At 41.5% G+C, this 21,485-nt stretch overlaps 3 protein-coding genes across 5 annotated transcripts in view; 2 read left to right on the forward strand and 1 right to left on the reverse strand.

Annotated features, from left to right (window-relative positions):
* Window positions 1–296: 296 nt before the first annotated feature.
* On the reverse strand, window positions 297–3,741 carry LOC307257893 (tripartite motif-containing protein 14; the record flags this gene model as incomplete). Its single annotated transcript, XM_080037255.1, has 7 exons — window positions 297–862; window positions 954–1,087; window positions 1,183–1,205; window positions 1,618–1,851; window positions 1,971–2,066; window positions 2,507–2,857; window positions 3,532–3,741. 7 exons carry the CDS (start codon window positions 3,739–3,741, stop codon window positions 297–299), a joined length of 1,614 nt encoding a protein of 537 aa, XP_079893381.1.
* A 1,838-nt stretch (window positions 3,742–5,579) lies between these two features.
* Window positions 5,580–13,290, forward strand: LOC307257128 (delta-1-pyrroline-5-carboxylate synthase-like). The gene is made up of 17 exons (XM_080036267.1): window positions 5,580–5,706; window positions 6,234–6,348; window positions 6,471–6,616; window positions 6,763–6,912; window positions 7,036–7,140; window positions 7,239–7,397; window positions 7,784–7,874; window positions 8,246–8,370; window positions 8,475–8,619; window positions 8,718–8,791; window positions 10,385–10,484; window positions 10,578–10,798; window positions 11,239–11,376; window positions 11,477–11,672; window positions 11,857–11,978; window positions 12,150–12,432; window positions 12,566–13,290. Exons 2-17 carry the CDS (start codon window positions 6,255–6,257, stop codon window positions 12,745–12,747), a joined length of 2,331 nt encoding a protein of 776 aa, XP_079892393.1. The 5' UTR covers window positions 5,580–5,706; window positions 6,234–6,254; the 3' UTR covers window positions 12,748–13,290.
* Window positions 13,291–13,660: 370 nt separating this feature from the next.
* Window positions 13,661–21,485, forward strand: part of ate1 (arginyltransferase 1) — a 56,082-nt gene continuing 48,257 nt past the window's right edge. For all 3 annotated transcript variants that reach the window (XM_080037092.1, XM_080037093.1, XM_080037094.1), the window contains exons 1-5: window positions 13,661–13,810; window positions 19,055–19,118; window positions 19,215–19,277; window positions 19,426–19,529; window positions 19,779–19,976. In XM_080037092.1, coding sequence (XP_079893218.1) covers window positions 13,714–13,810; window positions 19,055–19,118; window positions 19,215–19,277; window positions 19,426–19,529; window positions 19,779–19,976 — 526 coding nt within the window. In that variant the 5' untranslated portion in view covers window positions 13,661–13,713. The remainder of the gene's footprint in view (window positions 13,811–19,054; window positions 19,119–19,214; window positions 19,278–19,425; window positions 19,530–19,778; window positions 19,977–21,485) is intronic.

The raw sequence follows: 21,485 nt of genomic DNA on the forward strand, positions 1-21,485 counted from the left end.
TAATGAGACATGTATCACAGTCACTCTTGCTTAGCTATAGCCTCTCTTTAACACAGATTTAGGTCATTTCCTTGATCATAGTTTTATGTGTTCCCTGGGACAGATGCGTGCAGACCGATTGTCCGCTAAGTGAGTTATTTGCCATTTCATTTACATGTATTTATTTATATAGCACCTTTCTTAACATTGTTAAAAAACGCTTCACAATGTAAAATAAAGCAGAACCTATTTCCAGTAGGATACAGATCTAAGCAGATAAAAATTATAATGCCGTAATAAATAGTTAAATAATAATCTCAGGGCTCCTTAACCCAGAACAAGGCTAGAGGCTGCCCGTTCAGTCCATTCACATCGATGCATGGGTTCAACAGGGGGTAGAGGGGCTCTGAGCACTGCACACAGAACGAGTGAAGCAGAGCCATCGAGTCGGCATTGTAGAACGACAGCTCCCCCTTCTGGAGATTGGCCAGTATACCCAGCTTTCTTACTCTTTTCCCCACTGACAGCTGCTTCTCCTGGGTATCGTGGCAAGCCAGGTACTGTCCATCTCCATGGTAGATGCACCAGGATGTGTTATTCACACCAAGGCGGCTGGAGGAAGTCTGACTTGGCCCATCTTTCTTATTGACTGTCCCAGTGGTCACACCTATTAGCCAGTAAGGTTTCTCCTGAACAATGACCTCCCAGTAGTGACGACCAGTGGTAAAACTCTCCTGAGCCAGGACACTGTATTGGGAGTCATAAGGCTGAGGGCCCAGGGCTTCACTGACACGCTGCTTTCTCCAGTGCACCTCTTTACGGTCCTGGGATATTTCCAGTTTGGGATGGGCTGTCTCGGAGTCAAGAGCAGGAGAACTAAGATCTGCAAATGTAAAAAATCGACGATCAGTACAGAACCACAGAGATAGTAAGGGACGGATTTTAGATTTCACAGTGTGGGATTCTTTACTGACACGACCACATTCGTGGGAAGTGATGGGACAGAGCCACCGTCAAGTCGTCTACCAGCCTCTCTACTGTTCTCAGCTTCTCAGGGTCGCACAGATCTCGCTCTACCTCCTGGATCGGTGCTAAGTCCAAAGGGTCGCTACAAGGAAAACTTCAAACCATTAGAAGGCAAAAATCACGCGAAAAGAAGGCAGCTAAGGTGGAAAAAACAAAGTGGCAATATAGCCTACTCACCAGAGATTCTGTGCTGTGATTTGCTGTTGAAAATAAAAATGTCATGTACACTCCACTTCCAATCACCAACAACATTTCAGCTGACACATTGGTAGGGCTGCTTGGTTGGGCTGCTTAATTATAGTAAAATTACAATAAGGGCAAATGAATTCACTGTTGGTAACTACTTAGGAAATGCATAATTAGAATTAACTAAAAATGAACTAACAGGTCATGCTTAACTAAGCATTAACTAAACGTTACCAACTAAACATTAACCATGCATTAACTAACCTAACACTAACTTAATAGTGTTAAGTCAGGATTAACTATCAGTTCATTAATGTACCCTTACTGTAACATTGTACAGCCCTACACATTGGTCATAATGCCTTATGGTGCATATGGAACTTTGAGTCCGGAATAAAGTATTCATTCATTCATTCATTAACCTACCTGTAGGAAGCGCAGATCGTTTGTTTCCTGGAGGAGTAATTTGCTGGAGGCCCTGAGGCTGTCTATCTCTTGGATGTGAGCCTCCATGTTGCCTCTCCGGGTCTCCAGCCACTCTGTCATGTCCGTCTCCTCAGCGTCTATAATCTGCATCATCAGACGCTCGTCGCCATCCAGCACCACGCGGATCCTGCTGTACTTGTCGGAGACTCTCTCTCTGAAATCTGCAGCGGACTTCTGGGGTATAAAACCAATTGTACAGGATTTAAACACACACACACACACACACAAAACAGGGGATTATGTGAACACAAGCACGGATGATTAAAAAAAGGGGCCTTGCACGTTGACTGTACCACTGTTTGTGTGTACAGTGACTCCAAGTCCTGGATGGCGTGTTCTGCTTCACCTCTCCTCTTCAGTAGTTGGCTCATAGTGGTCTCTAACATCCTCTAAAGACAGAAAGACAACAGGCCTTTAGGAGATGAATACCCCAACAGAGAAATTATGAAATAAATAATCATGACATTAAAGGTGGAGATTCAAAATCACTTTTAGTCAATATCTCCTCACGATCTACTACCTGTATGCACTGTGCATGCGCTCCAAAAAAATCTAGTGTTGATACACAGCCTAGGATCTGTAACCTGGTAGTAAACAAAGGGTATGTACAGAAAAGGGGCCCACCTAGCAATATGCCCGTTTATAGAGCCTAGGCTGTGTGTTAACACACTTTTTTCTCTCCCAGCGCACACACAGTATGGACAGGTAGTGGATCGTGAGGAGATATTTACTGGTTTTGACCACAGGCGTTCTCCGGATAGCTGACTCCACCTGTAACAAGAAAGCAAAAACCCCCTAGCCAATGACAAAACAATACTGATCAATTCACCTTGAAGTCTTTGGAGGCTTCATTGAGTTGAAGCGCTTTGTGGTTCTTGTGTGTACCCACCAGGACACACAGGCAGCACACGGGGACCCGTTCCTCCATACAGAAGAGCTTGAGCTCATCCCTGTGCTCCCTGCACTTGAGAGACAGGGGATCCCCGGTCACCTCCACCACTGTGTGCTCCCTGAGGGCAGACCTCCTCTGGTGCAGCAGGGCGTGAGCCTGGCACAGCGAGGCATCACAGGTCAGACAGGTCCTCACTGCCACAGACGGGGTCTCTATGCAGTGGTCGCAGTGGATAGTGACAGAGGATTTGGTGGACGGCCTATTAGCGGTGAAGTCCTTTACTTTGTTCTGCAAGGCAAGGTAAGACCACTCACAGTGCTTTACAGATTTACAATAAAACATCAATCAAACAACAAAGTATACAGTTTCATAATAATAAGAATGACAGTGGAATGGACAATATACAGTTGAGTCAGCGATTCTGGAGCATCCTCTTCACAAAATCACTTTTTGTACAAATCAGTGAATACCTCCTCATTATTCGCTACCTGAAAATCTGAAAAAAATCGCTGAAGGAAAATCTGGTGTTAATACAAGGGTCTGTAAATTGGTATGTAAACAAAATGTATGTACATGGGGTGCCCACCATAGCTAGCAACATGTCCATTTACAGAGCCTAGGCTGTGTATAAACACTGGATTTCTTTTCACGACACACACACACACACACACACACACACACACACACACACACACACAAACACACACACACACACACACACACACAAACACACACACACACACACACATACACACACACACACACACACACACACACACACACAGTGCAGACTTGTAGCGGATAGCGAAGAGATGTTCACTGATTTTGACCAAAACATTTTTTTTAACAAACATTCTCCATCGCTGAATCGCTGACTACACCTTTAAAAACAACCCGGGCGTGTCTGATATCATGTAGACTATTCCACGTCTGATTTGCATTATAACACAACGCTACTTTACCTGTAGGCCGGTGTTTATCTCCAGAGCGAGGTCAGAGGGGAGGAATATCTGACACTCTGGACAGAAGATAGGAACCCCATCAGACCCGTCTGTTTCCCACACAGCTTGGATGCAGGCGAGACAGAAGTCATGTCGGCATGGCAGGGTCACAGGATCAGTGAAGAAGTCCTGGCAAACGGGACACTTTAAACTTTCCTCAACAGTCCCCATAGCTGTGTGTGTTTGAACCTGTCGAGTCAGTCCACTGTGCTCTGTGCTCCTGGCCTTATACCGCTCATTAATGTTTCACAGTGTTCTCTTGGCATGCACAAGCCACTCATGTGCCCCAGGGTCAGATTACTTAAGTTGAGTCCACATTTTCCAGTAACAAGCCATTGACTCCCATGAGACCACACACAACTGAATGGCACCGTTCCAACAAAGTGGACGAGGGGAATTGAGTTACCAATTATGAGTCCTACATATTTAATCAAACAAAATGAAATACTTTTCGAGTGAAGGTTTTCCTTATCGACTTGATGTTGACGGTGTTTGCTTGCATTTCAATGGCATGACAAATTAAGTGAAGCTAGAATTAAGATGAGCCTATTCTGAACAAAATGTGCCACAGTTAGGCTATAGCTTATGGGTCATTCATTCAGCTTTATTAGTTGTTATTAACATTTTCCCATACCGATACATCATTTCAAATTAAGTTTAAGTTTATAATTTGGATAAATTCATTTTTGGGAGTGTCTTTTTAATTGTTTTTAAGATATTCACTCAGGCTAAACATCTAATTAATAATAATAATCATTGCTAGGTCTATGTCTGTTGTAGGCTATATGTAGGCAGGGCCGCCTTAATGCACGGGCTTACCTGGGCTGAAGCCCCAGGGCCTACAAGGATCAGGGGCCTCTAAAAAAAAAAAAAAAAAAAAAAAAAATGTTTTTACTGTCTCAATATAGGCCCCTGATCTAAGAAGGCCCCGCACATTGTCATTTAAATAAATTATTGACTGGCTCATGATAGGCCCCTGATCTTAGGGGCGTAGAGAGATCAGGGGCCCATCATGAACCAGTAAAGAAAAAGGAAAAAAAATCACATTATTTTTGGCCTACGAAGATCAAGGGGCCTATCATTCACCAGTACATTTTTGTTATTTTTGTTTAAATAACATTGTTCGGGGCAACGCAGATCAAGGGCCTATATTGAGATGAGCCATTAAAAACAAAATTAAGAATTCAAAGAGAGAAGTAGCTTTGGGATAAGGGATTATTTAAAAAAAAATTGGAATGCTGACTGACTGGATTTTTTAAACCTGTAGGCTATATTTTTGTTTCTGCTTTTTGGTATTTCTGTGTCTCCAAATGATTTCAGAAAATAGCTCACATAGCACACAGTTGATTTAGCCTTAGTTTTCTTCTCAAAGTGCACCAGATTGATGCATTTTACTTTAAAAGGTTCAAATTTTTCTTCCGGGGGGGCATGCCCCCGGACCCCCCTAGAAGGTCCTGGGTCCCCACCGCTGTCTCCTCAATAACTTGGAAAACACAGTAACCAACCATGTGTGTTTGGTTATTAAAAGTCACTAGACCATGAGGGGGTTTAAGTACATGTTACCTTAAGTGATTTTGTATTTCATCAATAGAGATATTGTGGTGTAGACTAACATGGCTTTAACGCATCTGTATTGTAAGACCGCCGCCCGGGGGGGCCTACAAAACCTCTCAGCCCCAGGGCCTAGTGGCAGGTAAAAGCAGCCCTGTATGTAGGCCTAATGATTAGTTTCTTATGTAAACAATTATTGTTGTGCATTAACATAAAAAAGAAGCTGAAACTATACTACAATAAATGAAATGCCAGTGTTACTGCGTGTTTTATTTAACTGTGTGCTTGTTCTCTCCATAGCCACGTAGTGTCCACCCATCAAAGTACTACTTGTGCGTACGTAAAAACTGATTTTCTTCAGTACATCACATCCATCTCATCGCTTGTGCGTATCCAGATATCATACGTACAGGTCTTCTGTGCATCGCACTGTAACGGTGTTTACGGCTCTTCCCAACCATCTCACCAACGTGGGCTGTTGATGTGGCAGCAGAGCACCGCCAGTCCGGCTGACTACGTGTCTCCCGCATTGCGCTCACAAGAGAAGCTGCGGTTGGTTTTATAGTTGTTTCCCCACACTGTCAGGTAAGTTGTTAAATAAATTCCCTCTGACAATTTTGTCGGAAGTTGCCGCTAAACTACCCGGTGAGTTACCTCACAATAGCTAACTCTAGCTAACAGCCAGCTAGCCTGTGAGGTACGTTTTGACAGCAGAGACACTAGGCAGTTAGCTTTAGCTACTATGATTATTCACTTACTCCCTATTCCTAACCATAGTGTCTTTACACATGTTGGAGTTTATGTGTGTCAAAAGACCCAGACTCTAAATATTTTAAGCTGGCAAATACTTATGAATGTATTTATACAACGTACATCAGCTTTACTGGGTCAGTGTCAAATACAAATGCCAAAACAATGCTGCTAACCTACACGAGGCAAACCTTTCTAGTGAACGAAAAGTTAGGTTTATTTTATTATGATCTTACATCATAACATAATAAAGACGGGTGTAACCGGCCGACCATACAGCATGTCTGTCATCTCCAAAGGTTGCTTAACTCTGATGAGGTTGTTGCCCTGTTAGAGTAACCTTCCACTGGTCTTTGTCACAGCTGTCATCAAGTGTCGGTGCCATGTTCGCCAGGCTGGCCTTGTGCTCTCGCCCGCCACCCAGAATCCGGCAGTCAAATATCTGTCCAGTCTCCATCAGAACGTACCCGGCCAAATGTAAGTAACCACTAACCAGCCATCATCTTTGTTGCAAGTGGACTCTATTCTCTTGAATGCTCTGTAAGCTGCGGTGCATGCAGATGTGTATTGTGACAAACTATTTGTTAAATTCTGTGCAGTCCCACGTCCCCATGGGAAGTCATTGGCCCACCGCAGTGAGCTCAAGCAGGCCAAGCGCATTGTAGTGAAGCTGGGGAGTGCTGTGGTCACACGGGGAGATGAGTGCGGTCTGGCACTGGGACGACTGGCTTCAATAGTAGAGCAGGTAAGGGGCACATCATCACTAATGTTAACACAGATAAAAGAGCATCTGATGATGGCTGTGTAAATGCAAGCACGATATTATGTCAAACACTAACTGGACGGGAGAGAAATTGAATGTCATATATAGCCTTTGCATTGTCTCGTCAGGTGGCCGTGCTGCAGAATCAAGGCAGGGAGATGATGATCGTCACCAGTGGTGCTGTGGCGTTTGGAAAGCAGAGGCTGAGACATGAGATCCTGCTGTCTCAGAGCGTCAGACAAGCCTTGCATTCTGGACAGAACCAACTCAAAGACATGGTGAGTAATAACGGCTAATAACACTGGGAGTTTTTATTCCAGTCTTTTTTTATTTATTTTTTTGAATATTATATCAAAATGTAATGCCTTTGGTTAACTATCAGTGAAATCGCTGAATTTCAGGCAGTTCCCGTTTTGGAGGCGAGGGCGTGCGCGGCCGCCGGACAGAGCGGTCTGATGGCGTTGTACGAAGCTATGTTCACACAATACAGCACCTGCACTGCGCAAGTATGTTCTCCTCTTTTTCTCGCAGAATGGAACACTGACAAGAGGACAGGATGTAAACGTTCACTTTAATTCTCTACATTTCTGTCCACTCTGTCTAGATTCTGGTCACCAATCTGGATTTTCACGACGAGCAGAAGCGTAACAACCTGAACAGCACGCTCCATGAGCTGCTGCGAATGAACATTGTGCCGATCATCAACACCAACGATGCTGTGGTCCCGCCCCCTGTTCCAAGCAGTGACTTGCAGGGGGTAAATGTGGGTATTGTGTGCAGTGCATGCTGGGAATGCTTAATGTGGTCCAGGACTGTGATGGTTGTCTATTGCTTTACTCAGTCGCTCTTCTCGTAACGTACACTTCCAACCTCACCAACATATAACTTTTTGGACACGTGGCTTTAATTTCAAAGGCTGTTCTGTACTAATGTTTGGTATTCTTACTTTTGCCGTTCTATTGTGCACCGACCTGCCTGTGTTATCTTCATTTTCCTGTGAACATGTGTTGTTTGCTTTGTACCTGAATGGGACTGGGAGGCTCCTGCTGTATGTTAGGGACTGATTAGCTTGACAGTATTACTTCAGTATAATGTGAGCTCCAGTGAGATTTTCCTTTTGGCTTAATGATATTTCTGTTTGTATTTCAGGTAATAAGCATCAAAGATAATGACAGTCTGGCTGCCCGGCTGGCTGTTGAGATGAAAGCAGACCTCCTTATCGCCCTGTCTGATGTGGAAGGTACAGAAATTCATTTAATGATTGATTATGACTTTGACAACAAAGTAAGACAATGAAAACATTGAATAAACATGACTAAAAATACATGACTTTTAACCTAAACATTAACATCCCCATGAGTTTTTGCATGTGCCTCGTCTGGCTGCTACAGTATGTTCACATTTTGCTATGGTTACAAGTTGGTTAGCAGAATAATTTCTGCCAAATGCACTATTAATGAAAACATAAAATTTGAGTTTGTTAATGCGGCTGTGATACATTCGTTTTATATTTTTCACCATGATATACTTTTTTTTTCAAAGATATACATTTCAGTGTTATTACTTTGCTTCTGTGTAAGATTAAACATTTGTGTAAAATGTACTCCACAGGCTTATACGACAGTCCCCCAGGAAGAGACGATGCCAAACTTATTGATGTGTTCTATCCCGGAGACCAGAAGTCAATCAAGTACGGTACTAAGTCCGGAGTCGGCACTGGCGGCATGGAAGCCAAGGTCAGCATGACAAATTGTACTTAATCTCACTGTGAAAACAGGACTAAGTTGCTTGAATGACAAAAAAAAAGTTGCATCATACTAAATCATGTTGTCTGAATCAGGTGAAAGCTGCCCTATGGGCGCTACAGGGTGGGACGTCTGTTGTCATCGCCAACGGCACTGATCCTAAAGTCACAGGGCACGTCATAACAGACATAGTGGATGGGAAGAAACTTGGCACATTCTTCTCTGAGGTGAAACCGGCAGGTACTGGTTTTAACCATCTGAAGATACTATTTTACAAGCTTGTTTTGTTTGTGTCTTTTTTTAAATATTTGATCTGCGTCTGTTATTGACCCCACCAGGTCCAACTGTGGAGCAGCAGACAGAGATGGCCAGGAATGCAGGCCGGTCTCTGGCCTCCTTGCACCCTGATCAGGTGGGAATTTTGCTCAATAACGCGCCCCACACACATCCTGCGTCTACCTCTGGAGCGCGTCGCATTACCTTACTGCTGCCTCTCTCGGACTTTTCTCGGACACACATGCAACGTCTCAGCAGCTGCTGCTGCAGCGCTGCTTCTAAAAGCCCTATCTTTCTACATAGAGTTTTCATAGATAATTCCCATTAAAAATGAAGTTCTTTCATGTCATCTATGATGCATATGATTTATATTGAGTCTGGACAGTAATCCGTGCGCCCCATTGCCATTTTTTTTCTTTTTTTTTTGCCATATTTTCGCTTGTTGGAAGTTTTATTTTGAAGGGGACACACCAGGAAATGGTGAAACTACAGCGAAAGCTGCCAGTATGAAGTCAATATGACTCTCAACAGAGTATTTCAAAAATCACTTTACTGATATATACGGGAGAGAGAGAGGGGGGTGTGGTCGGGGAAGAAGAAGGCCGTAGACACAGATAGAGCAACGGAAAACTGTTGCGCTCATCATGATCTTTTTTATTTCTTCACTATATTGGATCTCTATATGTGTCATTTATCCAAAAATGAAATGCCAGAACTAATTGAAAATTAGGTTTTAAATCCCTCGGATTTTGATTGCACAATTAAATCGTGAAATAAAGGGATTATTCGCGTATACGACTGAGGGATGTTTTATTTTGAAATAAACACACCGGGTAAACGTGTAACTAGAGTGAATGCTGCTGGTATGACTGTCAACAGAGTATTTCTCTATCAGTTAAAGCACAGAGACGCGAGAGAGACGCGCTGCTCTCAGAAAAAAATAGGCGAGCCTCCTGAGGTGAAGGGGAGCGGCGCTGCAGACGTGCCTCCGACGCGCCTCAGCAGTGCGTCTGAGGTTGGATGTGTGCTCGCTCTACGTTGATTTCACAGTCTGTGACCAAAAGTCAGACGCAGACGCGAGGTAGACGCGCAGTAGAGGTAGGATGTGTGTGGGGCGCGTAAGTATTGTATTGTCCTGCTTGTTTGGAACTGAAGGGAGGTTTAAAATACTTAACAATATGTGGACGATGATTTTATTATATTGACCGAATACATTACATTAAATTGCATCATTCCTAAATTAATTTCAAGGTGCTACGAGGCACCCTTAATATTTATGAAACACTCTAATTTTTCCTCTGATGATCATAAATTACATTTAACAGAAAACAAGACCATCAGTGCAAAGAATGCTATTTTTATTTAGTTTTTCTTAATGTCTTTGTCATGGGTACTACGCTCATCTAGGAACTACAGCTGGAGTAGCAAAAAACACTACCGCTTTTGTCCAAAGGGGGTGCATTAATTAACACAAACAGAAATTTCCCTGGAGCGCCTTTTGAAATGACAAGATAACAAAAGGGAAAATGCATCTCTTGGTTAGGAAACAATAAATTAAACACCTAGTATCAACACTAAAACAGAAAAGAAAGTGAAAATAATTATCACAGCAGCTTCAAGGGGACAGCACACTCTTTAAGTTTGACATTGTACTGGTCGTTGCTTTAATTAAGTTTGATTCTGGTATTTGTTTATCAAATCGGCCTGTGTGTGTATTTGTTTTGTTCAGAGAGCGGAGATAATCTGCCTACTTTCTGAGCTGCTTACCGAGAAGAAAGAGGAGATCCTCAGTGCCAACAGGAGAGACATGGAGTTGGCAACATCATCAGGTACAAATGCACAGAGAAAAGGCAAACAGGATCTATAGAGCATTATACCGCATTGTCAGTGTTGTCATTGTTCCATTCTGTTTTTCCTCACAGGTCGTTTCTCCCAGCCTCTCATCGACCGCCTGAGTCTATCCACCGCTAAGCTGAACAGCCTTGCCATTGGCCTGCGTCAGCTCGCGGTGTCCTCTAGGGACAGTGTGGGCCGCGTGCTGAGGAGGACCAAGGTGGCCAACAACCTAGAACTGGAACAGATCACCGTCCCCATCGGTGTCCTGCTGGTCATCTTCGAGTCTCGCCCCGATTGTCTTCCACAAGTGAGTCAACCTCTGTTTGATCCGTGCCATCCTTAAGCGCGATGTCCCCCCCACTCTTTTGTCTGGCAAAATCGGCAGCAAACATCGGCGACATTTTTCATTGCCCGCATGGATGTATTTGGCGGCGTTGAACAGTCTCATATAAATTGACGTCAGGATTGCCGGCTCATTAGCATCTCCGCCGTTCCCAAGCACACCTCTCCCGATAGTGCCAGGACAGAGAAAGTGTACCGTGCTTGAGTATGGAACGGAGCACTCACACTGGTCAAATAAACTAACCTTTTAGGGAATGTACTTGGTCACGGTACAGATGGCCTAATGTGAGTGAGCCCTTACTCACTGTTAGCTTCTGGCCTTTGAAGACTTTTAACATCTATTGTATTTTAAGGTTTTACATTTTTTTTTATCATATTTTACATGTATTTATTATTGTGTTTCAGGTGTCAGCTCTAGCTATCGCCAGTGGGAATGCTCTGTTACTGAAGGGGGGCAAAGAAGCTGCCCACACCAATAAAATTCTACATCAACTTACTCAGGAAGCTCTTTCCATTCATGGAGTGGCTGATGCCATTCAACTGGTACTAAAAGCATTAAGTTATCTAAGCACAGTGTCAGTTTTATAATAACACTATTGAAGCAGATATTCTGTGATATGCTAATATGTTCCTTGATGTGTAGGTGAGCACACGTGAAGATGTTGAGGATTTGTGCCGACTAGACAAGTTGATTGACCTGATCATTCCAAGGGGCTCGTCACAGCTGGTCCGGAGCATCCAGAGGGCAGCCAAGGGGATTCCTGTACTGGGCCACAGTGAAGGCGTCTGTCACGTCTATGTCGACAGCGACGCCAGCATTGACAAAGCTATTGACATTGGTATGTGGTGTTTTCAAAAATCTTGTGTTTTCAAAAATCTTGTTTTTATTTCTGATAAGAGTGCATCTAGCAAATGTCCTTTATATAATTGTACATGTTGCCCAAGATATGTGGTTATAAACTTGTTTGGGTTACCAAAAACTGCTGAATGACTGTACATGTGCTATCTTATTTTTCATTCTAGTCAGAGACTCCAAATGTGACTACCCTGCAGCCTGCAATGCCATGGAGAGCCTCCTTATTCACAGGGATTTGCTACGAACTCCTATGTTTGACCAGATCATTGATATGCTCAGAACAGAAAACGTAAGGAACCCGCAACAACACTCCCCCCATACCTTTGTGCACAAGTATAACACATAGTATTAAAGTATATGGTAAAGTAAATTGTACATTTTGATGATCAATAAAGTGCTGTTTGTTTTGGATTATATTACTACTTCATTGATACATCTCTGTGCCATTGCTGTCTCTCAGGTAAAGATCCACGCAGGCCCCCGGTTTGCGTCCTATTTAACTTTCAGCCCGTCGGAGGTGAAGTCTCTGAGGACAGAGTATGGGGAGCTGGAGTGCTGCATTGAGGTGGTGGACAGCATGCAGGATGCCGTGGACCACATCCACAAATACGGCAGCTCCCACACCGATGTCATCGTCACAGAAAACGAGGAGACGGCGGAGCAGTTTCTGCAGCAGGTGGACAGCGCTTGTGTATTCTGGAACTCCAGCTCTCGCTTCGCCGATGGCTACCGCTTTGGCCTGGGTATGTACATTATATGAGGTAGTTTTAATAAAGTTTTAAAGGTAATATGAAAATATAAAAACTCTTGTATATGGATCTTACTACCACTATATTCAAAATGGTCCAGTAGAGTAAATTTTTACTGCCTTTGCAGGAGCTGAGGTTGGCATCAGTACAGCAAGGATACATGCCAGAGGTCCGGTCGGTTTGGAGGGCCTTCTGACCACCAAATGGGTCCTTCGAGGAGAGGGACACACTGTGGCTGACTTCTCTGAGCAAGGCAGTATGAAATACCTTCATGAAAACATCCCTATCCCCCAGGGGGTCTTTAGTTAGGTGCCCAATCAAAGAGCCATCAACGGGAGTCAAGATAGCTGATCTCAACAGAGTTTACTTAGAGTTTTGTGTCTGCCACTATCTCTTCAATTTCAATATCTCTGCTGCCTTCTCATCTGCATAAACCCACTATGTTAGTGCAGGAAGCTTCCATGCAGAACAAAATCTACTTGTACCGGACAACTGAGATCCTGGTGTTTGTAAACATGTGCTTAAACCTGTGAATATTTTTTTTTTGCCAAATATCAATCTTCTGAAAAAATATTAATTACAATTCTGTAAGTACACAATTGTGACAGGTGAAGCATAACGTACACACAGATACAGCCCTTTCCTCATTTCATTCCTTATTCAGATCATTTTTATGGTCACAGAAAAAAAACGAAATCATGGGTCCAGCTGTGATTTTCTAACTTATTTTTCTACTTACAAACTCTCCCTCTGTCTTTTTGTAAGTGACTGTAAGTGTTTGTGCAGGATCTTGGATCAGATTTGTTTTGCTGTACTTCCTCTTTGCACAGATGATTTAATAAATAAGCTGTACAGTTGTTTACTCATGTGTTTGTGTTTTACTTGAAAAATCCACATCATAAGGTTTACAAATGCAGAGGGTTTACAAATGCATTGGTAAGGTTTAAAGATATTGTAATCCAGAAATTCAATTGCTTCTTCGACCATAAGAACTTGTCATAAATTTGCTCAGTTCACACTCTCTAACAAATTAAGACATGAGTTAACAATCCAGCGATTCATTTCGTTCTTAATATTCATACATTCTAATCAAGTCAACATTTACAACACAAACATGTCCAGTTTGGAGGAGGGTGGTTGTTGAATATTTTCAAATGTCCCACTTGTCGTAAACGCAGCACTGATGACGTGTTGGCTGTGGGCGGGGTTTGCCAACCAGCAGTCCTTGCCCGGACACCGGGGTAAACTCAGCTGTCATCTGTTTCCTTTTTAAAGATGGCAAACAAGTCTTGCACTATAGTAGAATACTTCGGCGGGGATGATGGATACCGCTGTGGGTACTGTAAAAATGAAAAGGGAAACTTTTCTCATGGTAAGTGTCTATTCAAGTGGCAACGAAACAGCTAGTCGGTATCGTTGAACTGACTTTATGCTAACGACCTAGCTCCGTCTACATGCTGGACAAGTAACCGGTTTTTAAAGGGGGCTAGCTAATGTTGGCACTGTCAGTTAATATGGTTGTATCTGCTCTATTTACACTGCATGTTTAATACATCCTACTGAATGCTCACATTAGTCCGAATCCAGCTAGCTAATGTTATTTTGACAGTGTACTGGTTATTAACTCAGTTTTTAGCCTTTAGCATCTTACAACCCTAAGTCTCAAATCAAATCTTGACTCTCGTATAATTAAATGGGTTTAGTGATAAGTAAATGATATTGTCTTGGCGTTATGGAATTACTTTCCAGTTACGCAATGATGTTTTACTCAAAACTAACGCTACAACATTAGCAGCTTAGCAGTGGACTTGATACAAGTTATGCTAGCATCAAGCTAGCTAACAGAAAGTGAATTAGCAGTGCAGGATAGGAACCAAGTCTGGTGTCTTCTCTAGCAATAGTACAGCTGTCTCTCTCTCGTTTGGTCTGTCAGTGCTCCGACACAGGAATTGGAAGCCTTTACGTGTCAGTTAAATAGAGATAGAGGGTGTGCTGTCGTGAATCTACCTATTTTGGTGTGGAGAGCTCAGCAGCTCTTCTGGGAAGTGAGAGCACAGGGGTTTTAATAAATAATATTCAAAACAAAATGCTCTAAATCGTATATGATGAGCTTCTTATTATCATTTGGAGAATGGCTTACTAGCCTAGTAGCCACAATATATCGTTTTAGTGTCAGTTTTTCATGTGTTTGGGCTACTGTTAATTATTATAGGAACAGAGTAGAGTGCTACATATGAGACACTTCACAGTTTACACAACAGGCTGAAAGAGAGGACAGCGTTTACTACATGCACTGTGTGTTTCTCCAAAAAACTGTTGCTTTGTCATTGTGTCAGCAATTTTAGATTAAAAACAATTGTGCGGTCAATCAGTGACTCATTCCCAATTTTAGTAGTTAAGAGTTGGAGTGACTGCTGGGTGTTTTTGGTCTTTGTTCAGAGTAGAAGATGAGATGCAACTATGTTCAGCTGCGATTGGAAATCCTTTCTCCCTGATCCTGTAGGCTCCTTTCCAAGATAACCCTCAATTGATTTATTTAAAGTCTAAAGAAACGAGCAAAAAAACAGCCGGGTGTTAAATTATGCCAGCTAATCTTTATATTTACTAACTCTCAAAATGTCTGATTTTCATATGTCATGCCACTGCTATATACTTAGCATACCCCTTCACATGCCTTTTCACAAATTACCACAAGGGTGTTTGTTTACACATCAGTTTAAAATGAATAATACAGCCATCAAACGGATGTGCCATGACGGTTTGTGCATTTTTTTTTAAATGTGAAAGTGCACAGTTTAGCTGCAGAACTTAAAAGGTACTCGAAGATGTTCTACTGTATGTTGTGTCGAGAGGCTGTAATTAAAAGAGCAACCAAGGTTAATGTAAGCAGGCATTTTTACAGGTTCTGATACAGAGCTATAAAAAGAGCGTTGTAAGACGCCGGGAAAGGATTTTGTGTGAGAGACGGTGGAGGTGAGCTGAGAAGACTATAAATAGGGTTCAGGCAGTTCCTAATGCAGTCAATAGGCAATTGTGCTCACAGCCCGCAGACGAGCGCTGTTGTCTAACCTGATCTTTCTGAATATGTTACATCATACAGACGTTGCTTCTGTGTAAATCATGTAATCACAAACCATGTTAAAAGTTCATGGGTTCGTTGTGAGGATACAGGTTAAATGAAAGTGCATTACGTACAACTTGAGAAATGAACCCATTATTTCAAGTACCAGGTGATTATTTTCAGGCCGGAGCAAACGGCCTGTTTTTCAATCTATCATTTCTCCATAATGTGTCACATTTCATTGTTACTGTAAGTCCCGTATTTTCCTGGGAAAAGATGTGTCACAGTCTATAAATCAACAGAGTGATTATCATATTATATGAGCAGTGTTACGGCTGTTTTGTACACTTTTCCAAGCAGGTGCTCAATAAGATATTGTTATCCTCTGTGTGTGCAGTGATTGCTATCAATGGTGTTGTTGCATGCAAAACAAATGCATTCAAAATGTGAGCCCACACTACAGAGCACAACATCTGCCCTCCTCTGTGTTACTGTGTCTGTCATGCGCCAGTGGAGGCTGAAAACCTGAATCAGGTGTGAACTTTGGAAAGACACCTTTGTTGTGCCATGATGGCAGCTGTTGCACTCACGTCCGTCCAGCTCACATGACATGAATCATTTGCACTCTATAGCTGTTGTGTTTTAAAAACTTCTGACTTCCTGCCTAACTTGTTATCAGGCTCTTATCGTAGTAGGTATTTGGTTGGCCCTGTCCCTCCCGTAAATCAATTTTAATGGAGGTGTTTAGGGTTGGGTCCCTTGCAAGTTGTTTAATAATTATCCATTTGGGACCTACTCAATGCTTTTGAAAATGGAATACTAAAAATATGTGTTCCATACTCAAGTGTATTGGATATACTGGACTCAAATGTATTGGACAACTTGACAGCTCTGTAATTGCTGAGGTCATGAGAATTGTGGGACATACTATGGGGTTATAGGGCAGAACCCCCTCAGAGATTACTTTCTAACTGAATGTTGAGAGTGAGACCATACATTTGTGCTATGTATTACTTATTATTTGTTGTATTAGTATTTGGAACTCCCCAATGATCTTAAATTAAAGAGAACTATTGTACTGTTGTATGGTGTACATTTTCTCATGCAATGTTATTACTGAAAACTCCTTAACGAGGTGGTCTCCTCAATTCTGTAAGCTGTTTCCTGCTGTTTTGCATGCTCCGGTTTTTTCAGCTTTACTCTTAACCTAATAAATGTGGCTTTAACCTTTAAAATCCCCCATAATGATCTGCTTTATTTGTACTGACATGTATTTACAAGCCCCCTTGACTGGAGATCCAGTATTGATAATACCTGTCCTTTGCAGATGACCATTTATTACAAAGAGACCCTGCAGTCTTCCTGCTGTATCTGCAGGCCTTACAACGGACTCTAGTCATTTACTGCTTCAGTGTTGGCTCGCACTGTGTGTGTTGTCTCTGTGGACTAAGCCTAACCACCATTCTCCTGGGACATACAGCATTATAAACGTAGTGTGTGTTGTGTGAACTGACATACAGTGAATTCCCTTGGTTGTTTCAGATGAAAACCGATAGGGATCTTGTCATAGAGACTTTAGTTATTGGCGTGTAAGCTTTGTGTATATGATCGCAGACGAGAAGGTCAGGAGTTGGAAGGGGGAGCTCAGATCTCAGCTCTGGGAAGTAGTTTCCAAGCTGCTGTGGATACAAATAATACATGTTGTATGTTACCATTGGGGAGTTAAAACACTGTGGGAATGCTCTTTAAAGGACACTCTGATTTAAGCTGAAACAAAAATGTGGACCTCCCACCAGTCTTTGTGAGCAGCTTCTTCACCAAGCATTTCTTACTCCGATTACTGGCCAAACAAATCTATGCTTTAATTGAGCCTTATTTATTGGTGTTAAAAAAGCAGGCTAATTCAACAACCTTTTATGCTTGTTTCTATTGCTCATGTAATTCCTTTACATAAAGGTGGTGACAAAAATAATCTTAATAACTACAGGCCAATTTCCAAACTCCCATGCCTCGCAAAAATTCTAGAATCACTTATTAATAATCAGTTAAAAACATTTCTAACTAGTGCTTCCATTTTGAGCCCATTCCAATCTGGTTTTAGGGCAGGTCACAGTACTGTCTCTGCTGTGACTTTGGTTGTAGACAACATTGTTACAGCATTAGACAAGAAAAAGCACTATGCAGCACTTTTTATTGATCTTTCAAAGGCCTTTGATACTGTTGACCACCATTTGCTTTTACAGAGGCTGCATGACATTGGCTTTGATCAGTCTGCATGTAGCTGGTTTAGGGATTATCTCTCTGATAGACAGCAGTCAGTTAAACTGGGAAGATACCAGTCTGAGTTTTTAACTGTTACAAATGGTGTCCCACAGGGCTCAATTTTAGGTCCAGTTCTTTTCACAATTTATATAAATAACATTGTTTCATCGCTAAAAAACTGTCACGCCCAGCAGGATTGTCTAGTGGACCTCAGGCTTGTTCTTAATACAGACAAAACCAAATATATGTGTTTCTCCAGAGCAAAAACTATACATTTTAATGATCTTATTATTCACACAAATAATGGATCTCATATTGAAAGAGTCACTGAATATAAATATCTTGGCATCTGGATAGATGAAAAACTCTCTTTTACATTTCACATAAAAAATCTTGTCTGTCGTCTGCGACAAAAGATTGGATATTTTTATAGGAATAAAGCCACCTTCCCGTTGTTCAGTAGGAAAAGGATTATTGAGGCAGTTTTTATGTCTGTCCTTGATTACGGTGATGTGGTCTACCGGCATGCATCACATTCATGTCTAAAACTCCTAGACTCAGTTTTTCACTCTGCTTTAAGGTTCATCACAGGAGATGCTTATGACACACACCATTGTCTTTTATATGAGAAGGTTGGGTGGCCCTCCCTTAAAGAGAGACGTGATGCACATTGGCATGTTTTTATTTACAAAGCCTTGACTGGGAAGCTTCCTCGTTATTTAACAGAAATGCTGCTTGTTTCAGATGGGCTTTATCAGACCCGCTCCACTGACATGCTTATGCTTTATGTCCCACAAGCCCGGTCTGAGCTGGGAAAGACAGCTTTTAGCTTCAGTGCACCTGACTCCTGTAACAACTTACAGCTAAAAATTAAACTAAATACATTCATATCCTTTGGCCAATTTAAACAGACTATCTTGGATCTGCCAAACTATACTTGTAACTGTTTTAATTAGACTATATTGTACTTTATGCCTTTTAATTGCTGCCACTCTTCCCCACTCTGTAAATGTTTCAATCGTTTTGTTTTTTCTTCTCTTCACTTGTTGTGTATTTGATGTTTTTGCATTGAATATTTTGTTTGTATTGTTGTTTTGAATTTGTTTTGACTCGACGTCATTGAAAATGAGGGTCACCCCTCAATTGGTCTCTCGAGGATAAATAAAAGTTAAATGAAAATGAAAATGATCTTTCCTTGAAGGATTAGAAAGCATGTTTTGATGGATGTATTTTCCATTTGAAAAGTCTAGTATTGATCTTTTAATGTTCTGATGTTCCTTTTGTTTCCTACAGGGATGTGGTCTCACACCATGACTGTGCAGGATTACCAAGAGCTCATAGACCGAGGATGGAGAAGGTCAGTAGCTGTAGACCTGAATTAATTTTTTATCATTAATATGTTAAAAGAACATTTGGCAATAATCTTCAAGGTTTCCATTCTTTCCTTTTTCAGAAGTGGGAAATATGTGTATAAGCCTATAATGAAGAAGACATGCTGTCCGCAGTTTCCCATCAGGTAATAATGCTTCAGAAACACTTTGATGACACATTGTTAAGTTTGATAGATACAGGGAATCATCTATTAAAAAAACCCCCCATGGATCAATATGCATGCAAATGAACGTTTTTCTAACCAAACCTTTACCTTCATGCTCTCTGTCAAGATGTCATGCACTGAAATTCCAGCCTTCCAAATCCCACAAGAAAATCCTGAAGAAGATTAACAAATTTATTTCCAACGGGGAATTACCAAAGGGACAGGATGATGGTGAGAGTGTATTTATTTTTTGTATATTAAGGATTAGTACTGGTGTACTGTCTTGTCTGATACACTTATCTGTGCTGGTAGGCATACAAAAAAAGTCAGCAGTTGACCCCATTGGACTGCGTTGTTTGTCAGAGTGCATCATGGTTGAAACTGAAATTAGAGAAGGACACAAACCTAAAACAGTGCTAGTACCGTGGCTTTGTAGTGCAGATTATCTGTCTTAAGCAGTATTGATTTTGTGCCTTGTAGAGGGGCCAATGGACTCGGTGTGTGAAGAAGCAGGTCCACGGGAGCCCAGTAAAGTCTGTCAGTCGGAGGTGAAGTGTCCTGTTGTCACTGAGGTTCAGACGGAGGAGGCTGATGGATCACCTACCTGCTCAGAAACCTCCAGGATGGATCCAGTGACTGTCCCCGATGAAAGAACAACGGCCACGGCTCCTAAACCAGGTAAGAAAAAAAGCAAAGTAGGGTTGTTTTCCCTGAATATACCGCAATAAAATGCTAGTCACGTATTAGAAATGTATTTCACTTCTCATTATTATGCAACACATCACCTAGAACTTGTTTTTTGTTGTTGCTATTTTTCAAGCAAAATGCCAAATACTTGCTGGTTTCTGATTGCCGTTGTGATCTTTTTATTTATTATTGAATTATATAGTAAATTGAATATATTTGGGTTTTGGACTGCTGGTCGTATTAGACGAGAAACTTGAACAAATCTCTTCTGGCTGTGGGATGTAAAAACATGCATTTTTGACTTTTTTTGTTAATTTTTTTTTATAGATAAAACCATTAGGTGGTAAAATATAATCACTTTTAACCTGAGATGTTATACAATGTATTTCTCTTTTCTACTTGTGTATGTGTACATTTTGAATTTGTTTATTGTCGTCCTACCTAGGGACTAGGGATATAAATGAGCATGTTAACGTCTTGTATTTTCGATACTGATGTTAATTAACGTGCTCTGTCCCTATCAAATAGAAGAAATATACATAAATTAACCAATCAATAATGACGGCTATCGCTAATTGCAACCCTGCTTGAGTCTGGATGCATTATGCTACATAATGATTCATGCAGCTCAAGTATGAAAGTGACAATAGAGCAGCTGTGTACACCACTCAGCTGTTTAGTAGTAATGTCATACTGAATAATGAAGTGGTGACTAAGTGATCATTCAGTCTTAATAGGATTTTTCAAACTACTTATGTCAAATATTATCATTAGAGTTGTTAAGTGGCAGATTATTACTCAGAGCTCTAGTGTTACACTTAAGATGCTTCTAGCGTCTCGCCATTGATAGATTGAATTTTTATTTAACGTAGTTTTACACACTTCAATCATGTAGATCAAAATCGTGTTGCTATAACTATTTAATTGGAGCTGTCTCAAAGCGTACTTTTCATTTTTTTTCATTGGGTGATTCTAACAACTTAATTGTCACTTAAATATGCAAATAGTCACCTAACTTGTGATTTATAGGGCACTCCTGAATGATGACTGATCCGCTTTAAGAAACGAGTTGAATAGCATCAATACATTCTCCTAAATAAAGTCTGGCTTTTGGTTATTTCCACCCTGACTTGTACAATACATGTATCTGCATCTCTATGCTGTTGCTGTAACTTTGGATGCCCTGGTGAAGCCCCATTGTGTGCCAGAGGGGGTCACTGTTCACCTTGCAATGGCCTCTGCTGTGTGGCAGCCTGCTGAATGAGGCTGATGCTCTGTGTTTTCAGCAGTGTGTCTGGTTTTGGCTTATCTCTCATGTTCTCCTCCTTAGTCTACAGTACAGGATATTCTCACAGCCATCTCACAGTAATGAATAAATAACATTCATAGTGCAGAGATAATAAACCCCAATTATACACAGGAAGCACTTCTAACAGCTGTTAAAGCCCCTGTAAACCAAAATCCACAAAATGTTTCTCACTATGTCATTTCAGTTGCATG

Source organism: Ammodytes marinus (assembly GCF_949987685.1).
Source record: "Ammodytes marinus genome assembly, chromosome: 11".
NCBI classification, from domain to species: Eukaryota; Metazoa; Chordata; class Actinopteri; order Uranoscopiformes; family Ammodytidae; genus Ammodytes; species Ammodytes marinus.